General features: G+C 44.2%; 1 protein-coding gene across 1 annotated transcript in view; it reads right to left on the bottom strand.

Annotated features, from left to right (window-relative positions):
- Positions 1-382: 382 nt before the first annotated feature.
- Positions 383-19841, bottom strand: part of nrn1la (neuritin 1-like a) — a 44438-nt gene continuing 24979 nt past the window's right edge. The window contains exons 2-3 of the mRNA XM_046293663.1: positions 6055-6205; positions 383-2452 (exon numbers count right to left, since the gene is read on the bottom strand). Coding sequence (XP_046149619.1) covers positions 2155-2452; positions 6055-6205 — 449 coding nt within the window. The 3' untranslated portion in view covers positions 383-2154. The remainder of the gene's footprint in view (positions 2453-6054; positions 6206-19841) is intronic.

The raw sequence follows: 19841 nt of genomic DNA, 5'->3' as shown, positions 1-19841 counted from the left end.
TATTTACAATGGCGGCCTAGGAACAGTGGGTTAACTGCATGTTCAGGGGCAGAATGACAGATTTATATCTTGTCAGCTCGGGGATTCAATCTAGCAGCCTTTCGGTTACTGGCCCAACGCTCTAACCACTAGGCTACCTGCCGCCCCTACACTCTAACCACTAGGCTACCTGCCGCCGCTACATTCTAACCACTAGGCTACCTGCCGCCCCTACACTCTAACCACTAGGCTACCTGCCGCCCCTACATTCTAACCACTAGGCTACCTGCCGCCCCTACACTCTAACCACTAGGCTACCTGCCGCCTCTACACTCTAACCACTAGGCTACCTGCCGCCCCTACACTCTAACCACTAGGCTACCTGCCGCCTCTACACTCTAACCACTAGGCTACCTGCCGCCTCTACACTCTAACCACTAGGCTACCTGCCGCCCCAGCATAACTGCTAGTACAGAAGTATACAATATAGGTACAGTAACATTATATATATGTGAAGAATAATGATGCTAATGAGCTGATGTATACAAGAATGAAAAAGCTTATTGTAAAGCAAGATAAGGGAGAGTCTCCATACTGTATTTTGACATAAAAGGCATTGCTACTGCTTTCATTCACCAAGTGTTATTACACTGGCACAATGCACACAAGCACGCACACACACACGCACACACACGTACACACACACACACACACAGACCCACATGCAGACACACACACACAATTTATTGAAATTCAGATAAGTAATAAAGTCCTCACAGTTTGCAAATAGTCTAAAATGTGTTATCCAGTAACCTAAAATGTTGTAGCGCTAACTGTTGTTATAGCAACACAATATTCTTTAAATATTTACATTTATTTAATGATCAACTAAATCTACTTCATATATTGTATGTCCTTTACTTTACAATGAAGATAAAAATGGATTTCCTTCAAGTTTTCACTGTAGTTTACTGCTGCCTCCCTAACCATTCCACACAAACTTGCTGCAATAGCAAACAAGATTAATTTCCAATTAAAAATGCAAATCCACTGCAAATACAAATTGACCGATAAACCTGTTGAGAGCAAAGCCAATAGAAAACATACATTTAAACAGTATTTTCCATTTCCAACATGGTAGTTTATCTCAGACCTACATTCAATTAAAACTAGGTTTTAAACGCATCTAAGATTTAATGTCAGGGAGTCAAGCAGGGGTTATCCTCATGGTGTTGACTTTAATCAAATGAAAGTCCTTTTGAGTAAAACCTTTTTTCTATTCCGTTATTATTTCACCAGGGTCTCCGTTTACACACAGGCTCCTGCAGCATCAAAAGGCTTGATACTATATATTGATGTGCCACTTGATATGTACATAAATATTCATATGAATAAATTCCATTATGTACACCTTCATCCATATTTCTTCAACACAAATTACTAAATACAATTCTAGGTCAGCCTAGACTTGACCAAGACAATAAGTGATTTCATGTAAGTTAAGTGGTTTATCTGTTAATGAACGCTGTGTTAAATAGACCCGCACTGGGTGAATACACAGCGATCAAGCCTTCAGTCCTTAACATTCAAACTGCCATGAGCTGGGTATATTTCATTATGCTTGTCTGCAGGTAAGCTCTATTGTTCTAGAGGTTTTACTCTGAGTAATTCTCTCTGTAATCCTCAGTGAGTCCCAAACGAAATAACAAAAATTGTCTGAGCCTTTAATGCTACAAAACATCCCACAGTGCTCTCTGATTGAATAACAACCTGAAGGAAACTTCAGGATGCAGGTTTCTGTGTGAGATGTTGCTGTTAAGCCTTGCCTGGTGAGGCTTGAATAAGCTGTCTTGGGTTCTAGATGTTTGAGGTTTATTTGCTCATTTACATTCTACCCTCAGCTCTCCCAGACAGCATCCCCCTGGAACCATACTATCCAACTCTTAAATTGATGAAAAGGAGGAGAGTATTTCAGAGAGAGTTAGAGAGATAATGTGTGTATGAAATGAATACACTACAGATGAGGAGCCACCAATCTGAACATGCAGCTAGAAATATATGCAACTCAGTTTTAGTACACAAAAAATATTTGTGAGTTTATTATCCTTTTTTAATATTTTTTTTTTTTTTACATGTCCTCAATGAGTTCCTCCCTCTCCTTCACCCTGATCGTGCCTATATCTTGGCCAACAGCAGCAGAAGGGACAGACATAAGGAGAGCAACCAGAAAGAGGCGGGACCTAGATGGTGGGTGTGTGCTTTTAGAGACTCCTGGTTAATCTCTTCCTGGTTGGGTGGGCTCAGGGCATCAGCAGTGCCAGCTGGTTGGTTACGACTGGAGCACATGTCATACAGGTTACCAGAAAACTGCATCTTCTTGGACTCCTGTCGCAGAGACTCCCAGACTGCAGCAGCCTCATCAGGACAGCCCGCCATCGCCACATTCGCACAGTCATGAAACTCATCCCAGGACCTGTAGGGGATAGAAGAGAGATGGTCACATAGCTCTTGAGTTCTAGAATAACTTTTATACGTCCATATCTTTCTAACAACCAGGTATAACAATGTAGTTCAAGACACTATTATTCATCTGTGTGATACAGTAAAGGATCCCCCATGAAACCATGGTTGTAGTTATGTGGTTGCTACGGGAAGGGCTGTGTGTAAATCTATAAGAAGGAGATCAGGTAGAAGAAGATTGGTCCAACACGACATATGCCCGTAACACTACACATCATAGATTCACATTCCCTGGGTACAAGTGCAGAAAGGCTAAACGTGTACTGTATTTGGATATGGGCCCTTAGTATAAACTCAACCCTAAAACAGCACATCTGCTGGGGGCTTAGGTGCATCTGTTTACCATACACACAGGAGACCTTGAGGGGAATGGGTGAAACAAAGTGGAAGCAAAATGCAGCCTTGCAAAGTCCCAGAGTCACATGTGCAGTAGAAAACAGCAGAGTAACAGCAGGTGAAGGGCAGCTTGTTAGCTAAATCTGACCGCAGTCTCTTTTCTGATTAAAATAATAAAGGATTGCTGAGGTGTTAGATTGAACACTTGATCTAAAACATACACCACATGCTAATGCATAAACAAACACACATAAAGATACACACAAACCAAGTTTGAGGGAAACAATGACATTACCCGTTCTAATAATGGCAGATTTCCCCTTCATTTCTATTCTATACTCACAGTAAGCTCTCCTATCATTCCACAGAGAATACTGACAGTGGTGCAGCCTTGGCCTAGATGCAAATCTGAGAATTTTATCCAGGAGAGAAAATACTGCCTTTCTACTGGTCCCTGATAGATTCCTGGGAAGTGTGTGAATATGTGTTAGCATGTACATATGCGAGTTTGTGTATGTGGGTGTGTTTGTGTTTGTGTCAATGTGCACTGGACACACATGTACAGGTAACTGCCAAAAATAAAGGAAACACCAACATAAAATGTCTTAATAGGGCGTTGGGGCACCATGATCCAGAACAGCTTCAAAGCACCTTGGCACAGACTTAAGAGTATCTGTAACTCTATTGGAGCGATGGAACACCATTCTTCTATGAGAATTTCCAAAATGTGGTGTTTTGTTGCTGGTGGTGGAAAAGACTCTCTAAGGCGCCACTCAAGAATCTTCTTAAGTGTTCAATTGGGTTGCGATCTGGTGACTGAGACGGTCATTGCATATGGTTTACATCGTTTTCATGCTCATCAAACCATTCAGTGACCACTTATGCCCTGTGGATAGGGCCATTGCCACCTGTGTGGAAGCACCCACTTTCAATATACTTTGTATCTCTCAAGTGTTTCTATTATTTGGGCAGTTACCTGTATGCAACGGTGTGCTGACTGAGTGGCAGGATTACCTTAATTGGTACCTACAAAAGAGTACAGAAGAGATTGGGTCATTTTTGACTCAATATGAATTTAAAATGCAAATATCAATTTTTATGTCATGCCCCCCTCCTTGACTTTTCTTTAATAAGTCTATATAACAGACGTACTGTATGTGGTCCGAAAATTATGCAAAAAAGACTACTGCAATGCTCTACTTTTGGGCTACCCGGATAAAGCACAAATAGACTTCAGTTAGTGCTAATTACGACTGCTGGAATCTTGACTAGAACCCAAATATTTGATCATATTACTCCAGTGCTAACCTCTCTACATTGGCTTCCTGTTAAGGCTAGGGCTGATTTCAAGGTTTCACTGCTAACCTACAAAGCATTACATGGGCTTGCTCCTACCTATCTCTCTGATTTGGTCCTGCCGTACACATCTAACAGGTGGGCCAAAAGTTTTGAGAATGACACAAATATTAATTTTCACAAAGTCTGCTGCCTCAGTTTGTATGATGGCAATTTACATATTCTCCAGAAAGAAGTGATCAGATGAATTGCAATTTATTGCAAAGTCCCTCTTTTCCATGCAAATAAACTGAATCCCCAAAAAACATTTCCACTGCATATCAGCCCTGCCACAAAAGGACCAGCTGACATCATGTCAGTGATTCTCTCGTTAACACAGGTGTGAGTGTTGTCGAGGACAAGGCTGGAGATCACCCTGTCATGCTGATTGAGTTCGAATAACAGACTGGAAGCTTCAAAAGGAGGGTGGTGCTTGGAATCATTGTTCTTCATCTGTCAACCATGGTTACCTGCAAGGAAACACGTGCCGTCATCATTGCTCTGCACAAAAAGGGCTTTAGAGACAAGGATATTGCTGCCAGTAAGATTGCACCTAAATCAACCATTTATCGGATCATCAAGAACTTCAAGGAGAGCGGTTCAATTGTTGTGAAGAAGGCTTCAGGGCACCCAAGAAAGTCCAGCAAGCGCCAGGACAGTATCCTAAAGTTGATTCAGCTGCGGGATCGGGGCATCACCAGTACAGAGCTTGCTCAGGAATGGCAGCAGGCAGGTGTGAGTGCATCTGCATGCACAGTGAGGCAAAGACTTTTGGAAGATGGCCTGCTGTCAAGAAGGGCAGCAAACAAGCCACTTCTCTCCAGGAAAAACATCAGGGACAGATTGATATTCCGAAAAAGGTACAGGGATTGGACTGCTGAGGACTGGGTTAAAGTAATTTTCTCAGTTGAATCCCCTTTCCGATTGTTTGGGGCATCCAGAAAAAAGCTTGTCCGGAGAAGACAAGGTGAGCGCTACCATCAGTCCCATGTCATGCCAACAGTAAAGCATCCTGAGACCATTCATGTGTGGGGTTGCTTCTCAGCCAAGGGAATGGGCTCGCTCATAATTTTGCCTAAGAACACAGCCATGAATAAAGAATGGTACCAACACATCCTCAGAGAGCAACTTCTCCCAACCATCCAGGAACAGTCTGGTGACGAACAATGCCTTTTCCAGCATGATGGAGGTTCCTGATTTTCTAGGGAGTTTTTCCTAGCCACCATGCTTCTACATCTGCATTGCTTGCCGTTTGTGTATCTGTATAGCACTTTGACATCGGCTGATGTAAAAAGGGCTTTATAAATAATATTGATTGACTGATTGATATGTTGTAAAAATTTGAATATCACTGACGTCACCGATTGAAATGCTACTAGCACGCACCGCAAACTAGCTAGCCAATTCACACCAGTCACAGATGCAACAATATGTCTGGGAATGGGTTGAGCTTGATGCAGTGATGCATAGACTAGCATCTACCATGACATTACTGCTCAACAAATTCATAGACATTTCCAGAAGGGAAGGTATAATATTAAGATGGATTACAGAATCATGTATAAATAGAATGGAAAGCGGAGATGGGTAAAGAAAGACCCTTAATCTTTCATTAGGTACTCCACTATGCCTACAGCAAATGGGAAGAGCTGTCAGCATGTTAGAGAGAGATAGAGATGGACAAAGATCTGGAGGGAATTAAATGGAGGTAAAGATATGGTGGAGTCCATCTTTCAATGGTAATGAAGGGTCACCGTGTTCCATCAATTTACACATTTCAAAGTGGGAGTCTGTGTGTGTGTGTTTATAAACAACATAAATATGAGAGGATTGTGTGTGTCTGTGTGTGTACAGATGTGTATGTGTACAGATGTGTGTGCTTACTTGCAGATGGTATGTATCTCCTGTGTATCCTCGATCTTCTGGGCACTCTCAGTCAGGCTGTCCCCCAGAGCCATCAGACACTGAGCGAAGCCCTTATAGATGGAGTGACACCTCCTGGTGGAGGCAGCAGAGCTGGGACAGGGGCCGACGACTGGAAGGAGACACAGAGACAGAGACATACAGTATACCATCAGCACTCTCTGTATCCCTGGCTCACAGTGGGGAGAAATGAGCATCAGGAGAGTTCAACACTGCCAAGCATGGGACTTAGGAGTGTTTTTTAAGAACTTGTTTGGTTACTTAAACAAGCTGCATCCAAGTTCTCGGTATTATACAAGGCTTATGACCGACCTTGGATCCTCTATTGCTGGATCTTCTATCATTTTCTTGAACTCTCCTGACATTAAGAGACCTGGTTATGTTGCTTTGTCAGGCTATTTCAGAAATAGTACTTCAGTCCTTGAAAACAGCATGGTTTTATACACTCCAAAGTAATGGGATTTGAGTGCCTCGCTCTGAACAACCAACCTTCAAGGCGCACACTCCAGAATGTCCATGTATGAAAAATATGTTTGGAAAGATAATTGTGGCCCTGAAGGATGTTTTAGCTGAATCATGTCAGAGGGGTACAGGCTGTAGTGTGAGTGACCCAGATAGAACTTAATTTCATGATCATTTAGGCTACATATGAATCCTTTTAATGTGAAGCAATTAGTGCCTGTAAGCCAAAGTACTAAAGAAAAAGTGAGTCATGAACCCACAAGATGAAACTGCTCCCTTAGAGACCTCTATCTCTTTATCCCCTCTCTCTTCCCATACTTCTTCCCTGGTAATACAGCCATTTGAAGGCGAACTCTCAAAGAGCGTAACGGTGGGACTAAGTGAGGTAAAACTGAGGATGGTAATTGGGTCAGACAGCAGATCACCAGAATTCTCTTCTGGTCCCCCGGGAAGGACATGTTTAATATTTAATAGGTAAGATTTCTTTCTGTTGCGGCAAACCTACTGATTTCAGGCAATGTTTGGCAGTGGGGGTCTAACATTTAATAAAAACCTGCAGAGGTCTCGTCAAAAGTGTGAATACAGTCAAGAGAGATAGGTAGAGTATAAGGAACTAGAGGGAAGAGAAGTGAAGAGGAACATATGAGCCCTCTATTGAGGAAGTAAAAAAAGACACCTATGTTGGTCAAAAAACAAGTGTTGTCCAGCCCAGTGGTTCTTCATGTAAGCACATGTTGCTGGTGTATGCTGCTGCCTTAGTCTGCTTTTGAGCTTCAATGTAAATATTTGATAGTATGACAGACCCTGGGGGAATCCATGGATCACTCTGTTTAAAAATCACGCAGTCTCAGGTCAGACAGACACGACTGAGGAAAAAAACGGACATTGTTGTTTCAGTGTAGAAAAAACATTCAATTGCTTTTCTATCCATAAGGGGTGTATTTACACCACACTCTGGTTTTAATTTACCAAACTCCCCCCCTCCTCGTCAATAATGATCAATAAAGATATGTGCACATCTAGCTATGCATTCCTTGAAGGTTAGAAATCTAATGATTTTCTGTGCAGATATTTTCTTTCAAGAGTATTGGTGTCATGAGACAAAATACAATTAAAGTGCAGGTATCAATATCAAAAGTATACAGGGAAAATGTTCTATAAGTGTCAGGCATCATAGCCATACTGTCTCTACCACGACATACAGTAGATAGACAACTGGATGCCAAAGGCACTGTATAATCTTGCGTTTTCCTGTCATTAATAGCAATGTTCCATGAGGCTTGTTACTGGAGTTTCTTTGGCTCATGGTGCAACAGCACATCAGAACTACCACAGTGGAGCCTTTGCTTCCAGTGTACAGTATTAACCTCACTCTACCAGTTGCAGCCTCAGTAATGAACTGGCCTGTAAGCCAGGGAAAATATCTGCAGGCCATGAGAGTGGAGCACAGAGATCAAGGTGAGTAATTGGAAGGATTCAGGAAAAGACCATGCTCACCAGTCAGAGATGCTTAAAACACTGCTACTTATTCTTATTACTGCTCCTGATAATCCTCACACAATTGCTGGTCAGGGTGGAAAATGGAATGAGTCACTACCCAAATGAGAAAGTTTATGGTCCCGGGGGAGTTTGCAAGGCTTTTCTGGAAATCCAGTACTGTCACACTCTGATCTGTTTCACCTGTCTTTGTGACTGTCTCCACCCCCCTCCAGGTGTTGCCCATCTTCCCCTTATCCCCTCAAAATCTCTCCGGGTCCTCATCAACTCTGGGGGCGATTAGAGCTTTTTGGACTCTACTCTGGCTTCCTAGCTGGGCATCCCCACTCAGCCCCTCTCCATTCCCATGGGCATTAGAGCGCTGGACTGGCACTCTATGTGGTGGTCACCGACAACACCACTCCCATCAACCTACGTGTGTCAGGGAACCACAGTGAGGCTATCCAGTTCCTGCTCATTAAGTCTCCTCAGATTCCCATGGTATTGGGATTCTCCTGGCTCCAGCGACACAATCCCCTCATTAACTGGTCTACTGGTGCCATCATGGGCTGGAGCCTGTTCTGCCACGTCCATTGCCTGAAGTCAGCACAAACTGCCCCGGGACGTCTTCCTGGGGCTCGGAAGTTGCCCCGGACCTCTCCACCATTCCTGCGGATTCTTTGTCTACCTCGATGACATCCTTGTCTTCTCACACTCCACCCAAAAACATGTGCTCCACGTCTGACAGGTTCTCCAATGCCTCCTGGAGAACCAGCTGTTTGTAAAAGCAGAGAAGTGTGAGTTCCATCACTCCACCATCCCTTTTATGGGTTACATCATCGTTGCAGGGAGTGTACAAATGGATCCCGGGAAGGTGAGAGCGGTGGTGGATTAGCCCCAGCCTACTTCCAGGGTGCAGCTGCAATGTTTTCTGGAGATCGCCAACTTCTATCGCTGCTTTATCCGGGGTTACAGCACCCTGGCTTCCCCACTGTCTGCACTCACCTCGCCCAAGTTTCATTCACATGGTCTCCAGCTGCTGACCGGGCGTTCCGGGATCTCAAACATCGCTTCACCACAGCTCCCATCTTGGTTCATCCTGACGTATTGTTAAGGGAATTTGTAACAATGATGACTAATTATGTATACATTTCAATCAGGACTGACTGACTAATCTGAATACTATTATGTTACTGTGTGTATTCTTAGAGTGATTATCTTAATTTACCGAGGTTAGCTAGCCAGCTATTTGTCGTCCTTAACGCAGGAGACACTGCTAGCTAGCCAACAGCTAGCCAACGTCTACCGAATAGAACTTCCGCACTCAACAACCCGGTCGCATTCCGCTTCGCTCCACAGGTAGTATCACATTTTCATTTCATTTCATTACAGTACAACGGTTTGATTTGTTTGATCGTAGCTAGCTACATAGCTAGCTACATAGCCGTCTTTGTATCAAAGATAATTGTGTAGTCTAGAGCGATTTTCTAGGTTAGCTAGCCAGCTATTGTCGTTCTTTTAACGCAACGTAACGTAATCAACACTGCTAGCTAGCCAGCTAGCCCCCGAATAGCAGCACTGTAGAAACTATTACACTCAACGGAACGACTTGATTAGTGTAGTGTCAACAACGCAGCCACTGCCAGCTAGCCTACAAATTCAACAACGCAGCCACTGCCAGCTAGCCTACTTCAGCAGTACTGTATCATTTTAATCATTTTAGTCAATAAGATTCTTGCTACGTAAGCTTAACTTTCTGAACATTCGAGACGTGTAGTCCACTTGTCATTCCAATCTCCTTTGCATTAGCGTATCCTCTTCTGTAGCCTGTCAACTATGTGTCTGTCTATCCCTGTTCTCTCCTCTCTGCACAGACCATACAAACGCTCCACACCGCGTGGCCGCGGCCATCCTAATCTGGTGGTCCCAGCGCGCACGACCCACGTGGAGTTCCAGGTCTCCGGTAGCCTCTGGAACTGCCGATCTGCGGCCAACAAGGCAGAGTTCATCTCAGCCTATGCCTCCCTCCAGTCCTTCGACTTCTTGGCACTGACGAAAACATGGATCACCACAGATAACATTGCTACTCCTACTGCTCTCTCTTCGTCCGCCCATGTGTTCTCGCACACCCCGAGAGCTTCTGGTCAGCGGGGTGGTGGCACCGGGATCCTCATCTCTCCCAAGTGGTCATTCTCCCTTTCTCCCCTTACCCATCTGTCTATCGCCTCCTTTGAATTCCATGCTGTCACAGTTACCAGCCCTTTCAAGCTTAACATCCTTATCATTTATCGCCCTCCAGGTTCCCTCGGAGAGTTCATCAATGAGCTTGATGCCTTGATAAGCTCCTTTCCTGAGGACGGCTCACCTCTCACAGTTCTGGGCGACTTTAACCTCCCCACGTCTACCTTTGACTCATTCCTCTCTGCCTCCTTCTTTCCACTCCTCTCCTCTTTTGACCTCACCCTCTCACCTTCCCCCCCCTTCTCACAAGGCAGGCAATACGCTCGACCTCATCTTTACTAGATGCTGTTCTTCCACTAACCTCATTGCAACTCCCCTCCAAGTCTCCGACCACTACCTTGTATCCTTTTCCCTCTCGCTCTCATCCAACACTTCCCACACTGCCCCTACTCGGATGGTATCGCGCCGTCCCAACCTTCGCTCTCTCTCATCTTCCATCCAATCATCTCTTCCCTCTGCTCAAACCTTCTCCAACCTATCTCCTGATTCTGCCTCCTCAACCCTCCTCTCCTCCCTTTCTGCATCCTTTGACTCTCTATGCCCCCTATCCTCCAGGCCGGCTCGGTCCTCCCCTCCCGCTCCGTGGCTCGACGACTCATTGCGAGCTCACAGAACAGGGCTCCGGGCAGCCGAGCGGAAATGGAGGAAAACTCGCCTCCCTGCGGACCTGGCATCCTTTCACTCCCTCCTCTCTACATTTCCTCTTCTGTCTCTGCTGCTAAAGCCACTTTCTACCACTCTAAATTCCAAGCATCTGCCTCTAACCCTAGGAAGCTCTTTGCCACCTTCTCCTCCCTCCTGAATCCTCCTCCCCCTCCCCCCTCCTCCCTCTCTGCAGATGACTTCGTCAACCATTTTGAAAAGAAGGTCGACGACATCCGATCCTCGTTTGCTAAGTCAAACGACACCGCTGGTTCTGCTCACACTGCCCTACCCTGTGCTCTGACCTCTTTCTCCCTCTCTCTCCAGATGAAATCTCGCGTCTTGTGTCGGCCGGCCGCCCAACAACCTGCCCGCTTGACCCTATCCCCTCCTCTCTTCTCCAGACCATTTCCGGAGACCTTCTCCCTTACCTCACCTCGCTCATCAACTCATCCCTGACCGCTGGCTACGTCCCTTCCGTCTTCAAGAGAGCGAGAGTTGCACCCCTTCTGAAAAAACCTACACTCAATCCCTCCGATGTCAACAACTACAGACCAGTATCCCTTCTTTCTTTTCTCTCCAAAACTCTTGAACGTGCCGTCCTTGGCCAGCTCTCCCGCTATCTCTCTCAGAATGACCTTCTTGATCCAAATCAGTCAGGTTTCAAGACTAGTCATTCAACTGAGACTGCTCTTCTCTGTATCACGGAGGCGCTCCGCACTGCTAAAGCTAACTCTCTCTCCTCTGCTCTCATCCTTCTAGACCTATCGGCTGCCTTCGATACTGTGAACCATCAGATCCTCCTCTCCACCCTCTCCGAGTTGGGCATCTCCAGCGCAGCCCACGCTTGGATTGCGTCCTACCTGACAGGTCGCTCCTACCAGGTGGCGTGGCGAGAATCTGTCTCCTCACCACGCACTCTCACCACTGGTGTCCCCCAGGGCTCTGTTCTAGGCCCTCTCCTATTCTCGCTATACACCAAGTCACTTGGCTCTGTCATAACCTCACATGGTCTCTCCTATCATTGCTATGCAGACGACTCACAATTAATCTTCTCCTTTCCCCCTTCTGATGACCAGGTGGCGAATCGCATCTCTGCATGTCTGGCAGACATATCAGTGTGGATGACGGATCACCACCTCAAGCTGAACCTCGGCAAGACGGAGCTGCTCTTCCTCCCAGGGAAGGACTGCCCGTTCCATGATAATAATAATAATATCTCGCCATCACGGTTGACAACTCCATTGTGTCCTCCTCCCAGAGCGCTAAGAACCTTGGCGTGATCCTGGACAACACCCTGTCGTTATCAACTAATATCAAGACGGTGGCCCGTTCCTGTAGGTTCATGCTCTACAACATCCACAGAGTACGACCCTGCCTCACACAGGAAGCGGCGCAGGTCCTAATCCAGGCACTTGTCATCTCCCGTCTGGATTACTGCAACTCGCTGTTGGCTGGGCTCCCTGTCTGTGCCATTAAACCCCTACAACACATCCAGAACGCCGCAGCCCGTCTGGTGTTCAACCTTCCCAAGTTCTCTCACGTCACCCCACTCCTCCGCTCTCTCCACTGGCTTCCAGTTGAAGCTCGCATCCGCTACAAGACCATGGTGCTTGCCTACGGAGCTGTGAGGGGAACGGCACCTCAGTACCTCCAGGCTCTGATCAGGCCCTACACCCAAACAAGGGCACTGCGTTCATCCACCTCTGGCCTGCTCACCTCCCTACCACTGAGGAAGTACAGTTCCCGCTCAGCCCAGTCAAAACTGTTCGCTGCTCTGGCCCCCCAATGGTGGAACAAACTCCCTCACGACGCCAGGACAGCGGAGTCAATCACCACCTTCCGGAGACACCTGAAACCCCACCTCTTTAAGGAATACCTAGGATAGGATAAAGTAATCCTTCTCACCCCCCCCCCTTAAAAGATTTAGATGCACTATTATAAAGTGGCTGTTCCACTGGATGTCATAAGGTGAATGCACCAATTTGTAAGTCGCTCTGGATAAGAGCGTCTGCTAAATGACTTAAATGTAAATGTATATGTATGAATTTTCTCTCTTGCTCCCAGTATTGAATATAATGTAGTCAAGAGTTTAGAACAATGACGGTCTGTTCCTTGGTACAAATGAATGAACTATCTCCAGACTGTTTAGAATGCTTATCTACACTGACTGACCTTGGCTCTAGGCGAGGAGGGAAGGTTTGAGAGCTATAGAGCCTTTCTACCAGTGTCAAGAAGAGACGGGACATTTAGAAAACGCTGACGTCATTTTCAGTTTATAACCTGTGGTAAAATGTCTATGAACTCAGTACTCTCTTGAATAAAGGCTGATACTTGACTTTAAGACCGGGACTCTGTCCATTCCTATAAAATAAGGGTCTTACAAATCCTTATGAATTGACAGAGTGTTTAATTTTAATTGGGAATTAAAACAGAGGAAATAAATTCCTTCAACACCTATCCCGTCAGTTCGTGGTGGAGGTCGATGTTTCGGATGTCGGGGTGGGGGCTGTCCTGTCCCAGCGTTCTTCCCTGGACCTCAAGCTACATCCCTGCACAATCGCCTCAATGCCAGAGAGAAGAACTACGATGTAGGGAATTGTGAGCTTCTCGCAGTGAAGACGACGTTGGAGGAATGGAGGCACTGGCTGGAGGGGGTGGAACATCCATTCATCGTGTGGACTGACCACAAGAACCTGAAGTATCTCTGTACCGCCAAGTGCCTTAATTCCAGGCAACCTAGATGGGCCCTGGTGTTCACACAGTTCAACTACCCCTCTCCCCGTCTCATCGACGGCCAACCAGCGTACACTGAGGCATCTCCTGAAGGTTCGACCTCGGGGCAGGGGGTTCCAGTCCCTGGTTTAACTAGGAGGGTTATGGCCCGAAGGAGAGGTGCTGGGTCCTCCCCAGGGACATCCTGGACCCAGGCCTCAACGTGGATATCCAACGCCGGCACCCCGGTCAACCAGGTAGGATGCCAGGTGCGGCCCTAGAGGGGGGGATACCGTCAAACCCTGATCTGTTTCACCTGTATTTGTGATTGTCTCCACCCCCCTCCAGGTGTCACCCATCTTCCCCGTTATCCCCTGTGTATTTATACCTTGGTTCTCTGTTTGTCGTTTGTCTGTTGCCAGTTAATTTTATTTTGTCAAGCCTACCAGCGTTTTCCCCTCTGCTCCGTCTTTCGATTGTTCCTGTTTCCTAGTTTTCTTGGTGTTGACCCTTCTGCCTGCCCATACCCTGATCCTGCCTGCCGTCCTGTACCTTTGCCCCACCTATCTGGATTACTGACCTCTGCCTGCCCTTGACCTGCTTTTTGCCTGCACCTGTTCGATTAATAAACTGTTACTTCAACATTGTCTGCATTTGGGTCTTACCTGAAACGTGATAAGTACAGTCTGTATAATACAGAGTAAAACAGAACAGCATAATGAGTTGAAATATACTATTCCAACATAACATGTTATATGTTATCAAAGACCACCATTAATAACAATGTGCTCCCTTGAAACATAAAATGTAGCTGATGACTATGTGTTTGAAGGGAATACATCAATGGAAAACATAATTATATATTTTTTTATAAAGATCCATTTGACATCACTCCATATATGATTAATCTCCATAAGCATAGTCCACTGTAATAACTGGGTCTGGACAGCACGCCCAGCAGACTGAGTCTTTCTCGGGACAAGCGTGTGATCTCTATTCATGAGACTGAATATGCAGCTGTTGGCAGGTGCAGTGCTGAACTAGCAGACTTGGTGCTGATGCCTGATGCACAGACTCCCCACAGGGCGCACATCAAAACTAATTAAACCCATTCTTTCTCATGTGTCAATTTCTGAAAGATTTCGATAAACCCATACACAAATGCTTGTGACACCTCTAAAAAATAAAACAGGACTTAGAGTTCAGCTGACCATTTTGCTGCATATAATGTTCAAACTTTTCTTCCTTCCGCTGGGTGTTTTTTACTGTGTTTAAGTAGGAAGTGGGGAAATAATAAAGCACTACAAATCCCAGGGTCCTCTTGTTCGTTGCAGGTAACCTGTTGTTGGTTTTAGTTCACCACTGAAATTCTTATCTACAGGTGTTTAATTAAATGACCAAATGTATTCCCTCAATCCCTTTATTATATAAAAGTAATAGGATAAAAACTCTCCACAGACTGTTTTGTCCATTTGGTAGGACTCTTGACTTGCTCTGACTCAAATGGCTGGAGAATCAGTGGAGTAACCAATTACAATAAGTTGTTCCTTTACCTGTGTAGTAACACTGAACTTACTACAGTAACTTATATAACGCTTACGTAATTATCATTATGAAACTAAACTAATAAGATACTAATCAAAATCTAGTATTATCTGGGATCAGTGTAAAATCTGTGATAAGTATAGAGGTGTCATCTAGTAATAAGCTGATTATCTGACTGATCTGTCAGACACATAGGGAGTGATATCTCATGCGAGGCTCCATCATACAGCCCTGCAGTAATACCTTTCAATGAGAAAGAATGGATGGTTACTCTTGCCTGCACGGTTTAACTGAACCACATTTGAAAACTGATTTCAATAAGAAAGAATAGATAGTTACTTTGCCCGTGCAGATTGACTGAGCCACATTGAAAGTGCTGATATGATCGTGAATGAGAGAGGAGAGGCGTACACTGAGAAGACTGGTGTACACTGGCCTGGGTTATTTCTAACGTCAACTCCACACACATCCACTGGGAGGACGACTCCATCCAATACACTACAAGGTGCTCTAGAGACAGGAGCCATTAGCCAAGTTATTAGACTGATATATCTGCCACATCATTAGCACTGTTACCCTCACAGGGACTGGAATTTTAATAGAAAGTCCTCTTTGTTCATCTGCGGGTGGCGCTCAGAGGTCTGTCTGGCACTGTCTGAACAGGCTCCAGTGTGGCATTGTTTAAAAAGCATCCAGTGTGTCTGATTAGTAGTAGCTCAGTGTCTCTCTTTGTCTGAGCAAATATTCAGCGTGTCACTGTCTGAGCACCAAAGCCAAAGGTTTTTGTCTGAGCAGGTAGCTGCTGTGTTCTACTCTCTGAGACTGAGTGGGTGGGAGGCTGGGCAGGTTTACTATGGTACTATGGTAACTCAGGCCTCTGGTGTTACATCGTTAAGGGCGAAAGCCAGGCTAATTAACCTGCCGGTGACAGCATCGCGTGCGAGAGGAATAGAGGAACTGAATTCCCACTGCAGCCTCCATGCTGGGTACAATAAGAAAGAGAGAGAGAAATAAAGAGAGAAAAAGGGAGAAAGAGTGAGGGAGAGTACGCATGGGATGGGCATAAAAAAACAACACCTGATAATTAGCTCTACCATACTAACTTCTGTTTCCAAATAAATGCTTAACCGCTCAGATTTTTCCATTTGCACCTCAGCTCACACTGGAGAGGAGAGATAAGAATAAAAAGCCTAGATATTAATTTTCATAGACAGGATAATAGTGATACCGAGTGGAGCGAGAAGGATAGGTGAAGAGGAGGTGAATACATAATACACACTGTGCTCAAGAAAAACAAAGATTTTGCAACATCATTAGTAAATTCTGAAGCATTATGAGGAAGGAGAGGCTGGAACAACTGGGTGGAGTCTTGGTTTAACTGTAATCTGTTCTAATGAGGTAAACGCCAAGCAGGTCACACTGAAATGACTGGGTTAATGTTACTACCAACATCATGTTCATTAGGACCACCAATGTTGCTGTGTAAGTTGTCCTATAGGTGTGTGGAAATAATTGGAACAAAATGCAGAGCTAGGAATATTACATGAGGCAAATCCTCTGCTTGTTTGTTAGTACAGAGAGAGAGAGGAGGGAGATAAATATGCTTTACTCAGAGAGCAACCTTTCACATCAATGTAAAGAAAAAGCTTCATCAGACATGAAATACAATCCAGCTCTTTAAAGCTAGAAACTTTAATTGAATAACAAATTCAATAACACCCCGTCTCTGATTTGATAGAAAAAGCAGAGGGATGCGCCTGGAGAAATGTAACCTCCCTCAAATTCATTGACAGAGCTATGGATGCAAGGACTTCCATGATGTCAAAATTATAGTTTGAAGCATGTTTTGAGGCTATATGGTTTTGTTGACATTTGCATTATTTACAAACATTGGAGTAAAACAAGCGTATATTTTGGGTTTTGATGGGGTACGACAGTTGAACTAAACACACAAGGCATTTATAAGTTATATTTTTCAAGAATCGATTGCTATATATTAGGGATGTAATGATTCACCGCTACGCAGCAGTCCCCGATTCAAATGTTTAATAATTTTGCACGCCCAATTTTCCGTTTTTGATTTGTTAAAAAAGTTTGAAATATCCAATAAATGTCGTTCCACTTCATGATTGTGTCCCACTTGTTGTTGATTCTTCACAAAGAAATACAGTTTTATATCTTTATGTTTGAAGCCTGAAATGTGGCAAAAGGTCGCAAAGTTCAAGGGGGCCGAATACTTTCACAAGGCACTGTATATATGAATATATGCGTTTGCATGAGTATATATATATATATATGTCAATTTGCTGTCCCCTCCAAATAAATCAACACACAGCCATTAATGTCTAAACCGCTGGCAACAAAAGTGAGTACACCCCTAAGTGAAAATGTCCAAATTGAGACAGTGTCAACATTTTGTGTGGCCACCATCATTTTCCAGCACTGCCTTAACCCTCTTGGGCATGGAGTTCACCAGAGCTTCACAGGTTGCCACTGGAGTCCTCTTCCACTCCTCCATGACGACATCACGGAGCTGGTGGATGTTAGAGACCTTGCAGTCCTCCACTTTCCGTTTGAGGATACCCCACAGATGCTCTGGAGATATGCTTAGCCAGTCCATCACCTTTACCAGCAAATGTACACTGTTATACAAGCTGTACACTCACTCACTACTTTACATTGTAGCAAAGTGTCATTTCTTCAGTGTTGTCACATGAAAAGATACACTCAAATATTTACAAAAATGTGAGGGGTGTACTCACTTTTGTGATATACTGTATATATATATATAATCTTTTCTTGCTCATTCTACTTTCTTTCTACCTTCTGAAAATAGTTAATAGTTTATGACAACTGATGCCTCCTCTCTACGGATGCCCTGAAGCCCAAGGTACAAAAACAAGTAGACTTTTGGATTATCTTGTTTTAACAATTTAGTATCTCGTTCGAACGACTTAGTATTTTGTTTGAACAACTTAGTTGTTCTTTTGTCTAATTAGGCTTAATTTGTTATGCAGCTTGTCAAACAGTGTAAAGGTTGCTGCAGCCATTCATTCATTGGAGCGAGGAGCAAAGTAAATCAAGCAGATTTCAAAAAGTGTGTCGGCCTTCTCTCCCACTGCAATTTCACTCTGGTACTGCTCAGCCAAAAGCTTTGGGAATGCTCTGCCTAGCATTTTTTATTTCCTTTATCGCTATTGTTTTAATTAGGACTATTTTGTCTTAATGATTTTGCCTACCTCACCCACAGTAGTCTATATCTAGTTTCTATTCTACTTTCTAACATTAGGATATGTGACCCTTTTCAAGAAAGTAGGCTTATGCTGCACGTCACTACTTCACAATGTTTCCATTTTTTTATTTGATCAAAATGTGTTTTGTTAAATTACGACCCTAGTTGGTTTAGCCACGGACAAATACAGGAACCTTCCCGCTAGCCATGATTGGCTGAGATAATGGTTGGGCTGGACATGCTGAGAGATGTGTTCGGATTGGTCTGTCATGTAGCGTGCTTCTGTCTATAACATGAGCTGCTCAGTATGTGTGGACATTCCTGTCTACTGCAGCTTTAAAAAAAAGATATCTCAACATTGCTGCCCTGAAGTTAATAGAGCATATCGACAAAGCTCAGTGGGAAAAGTTGTAATGGATTACTTTCTGGAGGATAAACGTGCCATGTTGACACTCTCTGACTCTGAAAATGAATCAGACAATGAGGAAATCCCTGATTTAGGTCAAATCACTTTAATTGAACCACACATTGTAGAGTCTTCTGATGACAATGGTGGGGAAGAAACAGTGTCGTTGTCACGGAGGAAGTTGCCTGAGATTTGAAATCAGTGGAATGCCTGGTGGAAGCAGAGAGATTAATGCCATATGCGGAGAGAGTACATAAAGAGAACACAGAAAGAAGGCTGTTGTACAAAACACCTGTCTCTAGATTACATCTTCAAACTAAGGGCAACAATGGCATCCATGACAGAGAGGGAGAAGATTTCTTCCATGTAAGAGTCCAGATACATTTTCAGATATTATACGTTTCAAATAGTTTTTTAAAGTTGTTTTCATTGCAAGTGAAAATGTACTGTTAGCTTGCTAGCTAACGTTAGCTGGCTGGCTCGCTAGCTAACAACAAGTGTATGATCTGTGTAGAAACATAATTCATATATCAGAAAGCCATTTGCATTGCTAGTTATAGCCTAATGTTAGCTAGCTGGCTGACATTGATCCTAGTTGGTTAGCTATAGCTACCTGCAGATTCATGCATGGTAGTTTTGACGCATTCAAAAAAACTGGGAACTCAAGGTCAAATCATGACATCAGTGATCTTCAGGTCGGAAAGTCGGAGCTCTACAAAGAGGCCCTAGTTCCCGAGTTGGAATTACAAGTTGGATTTTTTTTCAGAGTTCCCAGTTGTTTTGACTGCTAGGAAGTGAGAGATCTCCGAGTTCCCAGTTGTTTTGAATACGGCATTAGAGTTGGGATTATGGTTCATTGTCAAAACAGAAGACTCTGTTATTTGATATAGAGTGCGTTTCCCAGAGACGGTAATGTGAAGAACAACATAACCTGCACCAAAGTCAGATTAGGACATAGGCCAAGGACTAGATAAAGTGTATTTTTAGTATTACCTTTTGCTACTACTTTCATCACATTTAGTTTTGAAA

This window comes from Oncorhynchus gorbuscha, linkage group LG02 (genome assembly GCF_021184085.1).
Source record: "Oncorhynchus gorbuscha isolate QuinsamMale2020 ecotype Even-year linkage group LG02, OgorEven_v1.0, whole genome shotgun sequence".
NCBI classification, from domain to species: Eukaryota; Metazoa; Chordata; class Actinopteri; order Salmoniformes; family Salmonidae; genus Oncorhynchus; species Oncorhynchus gorbuscha.
Note: the sequence above shows the minus strand (reverse complement) of the source record. Positions and strands in the feature narration are given on the sequence as shown.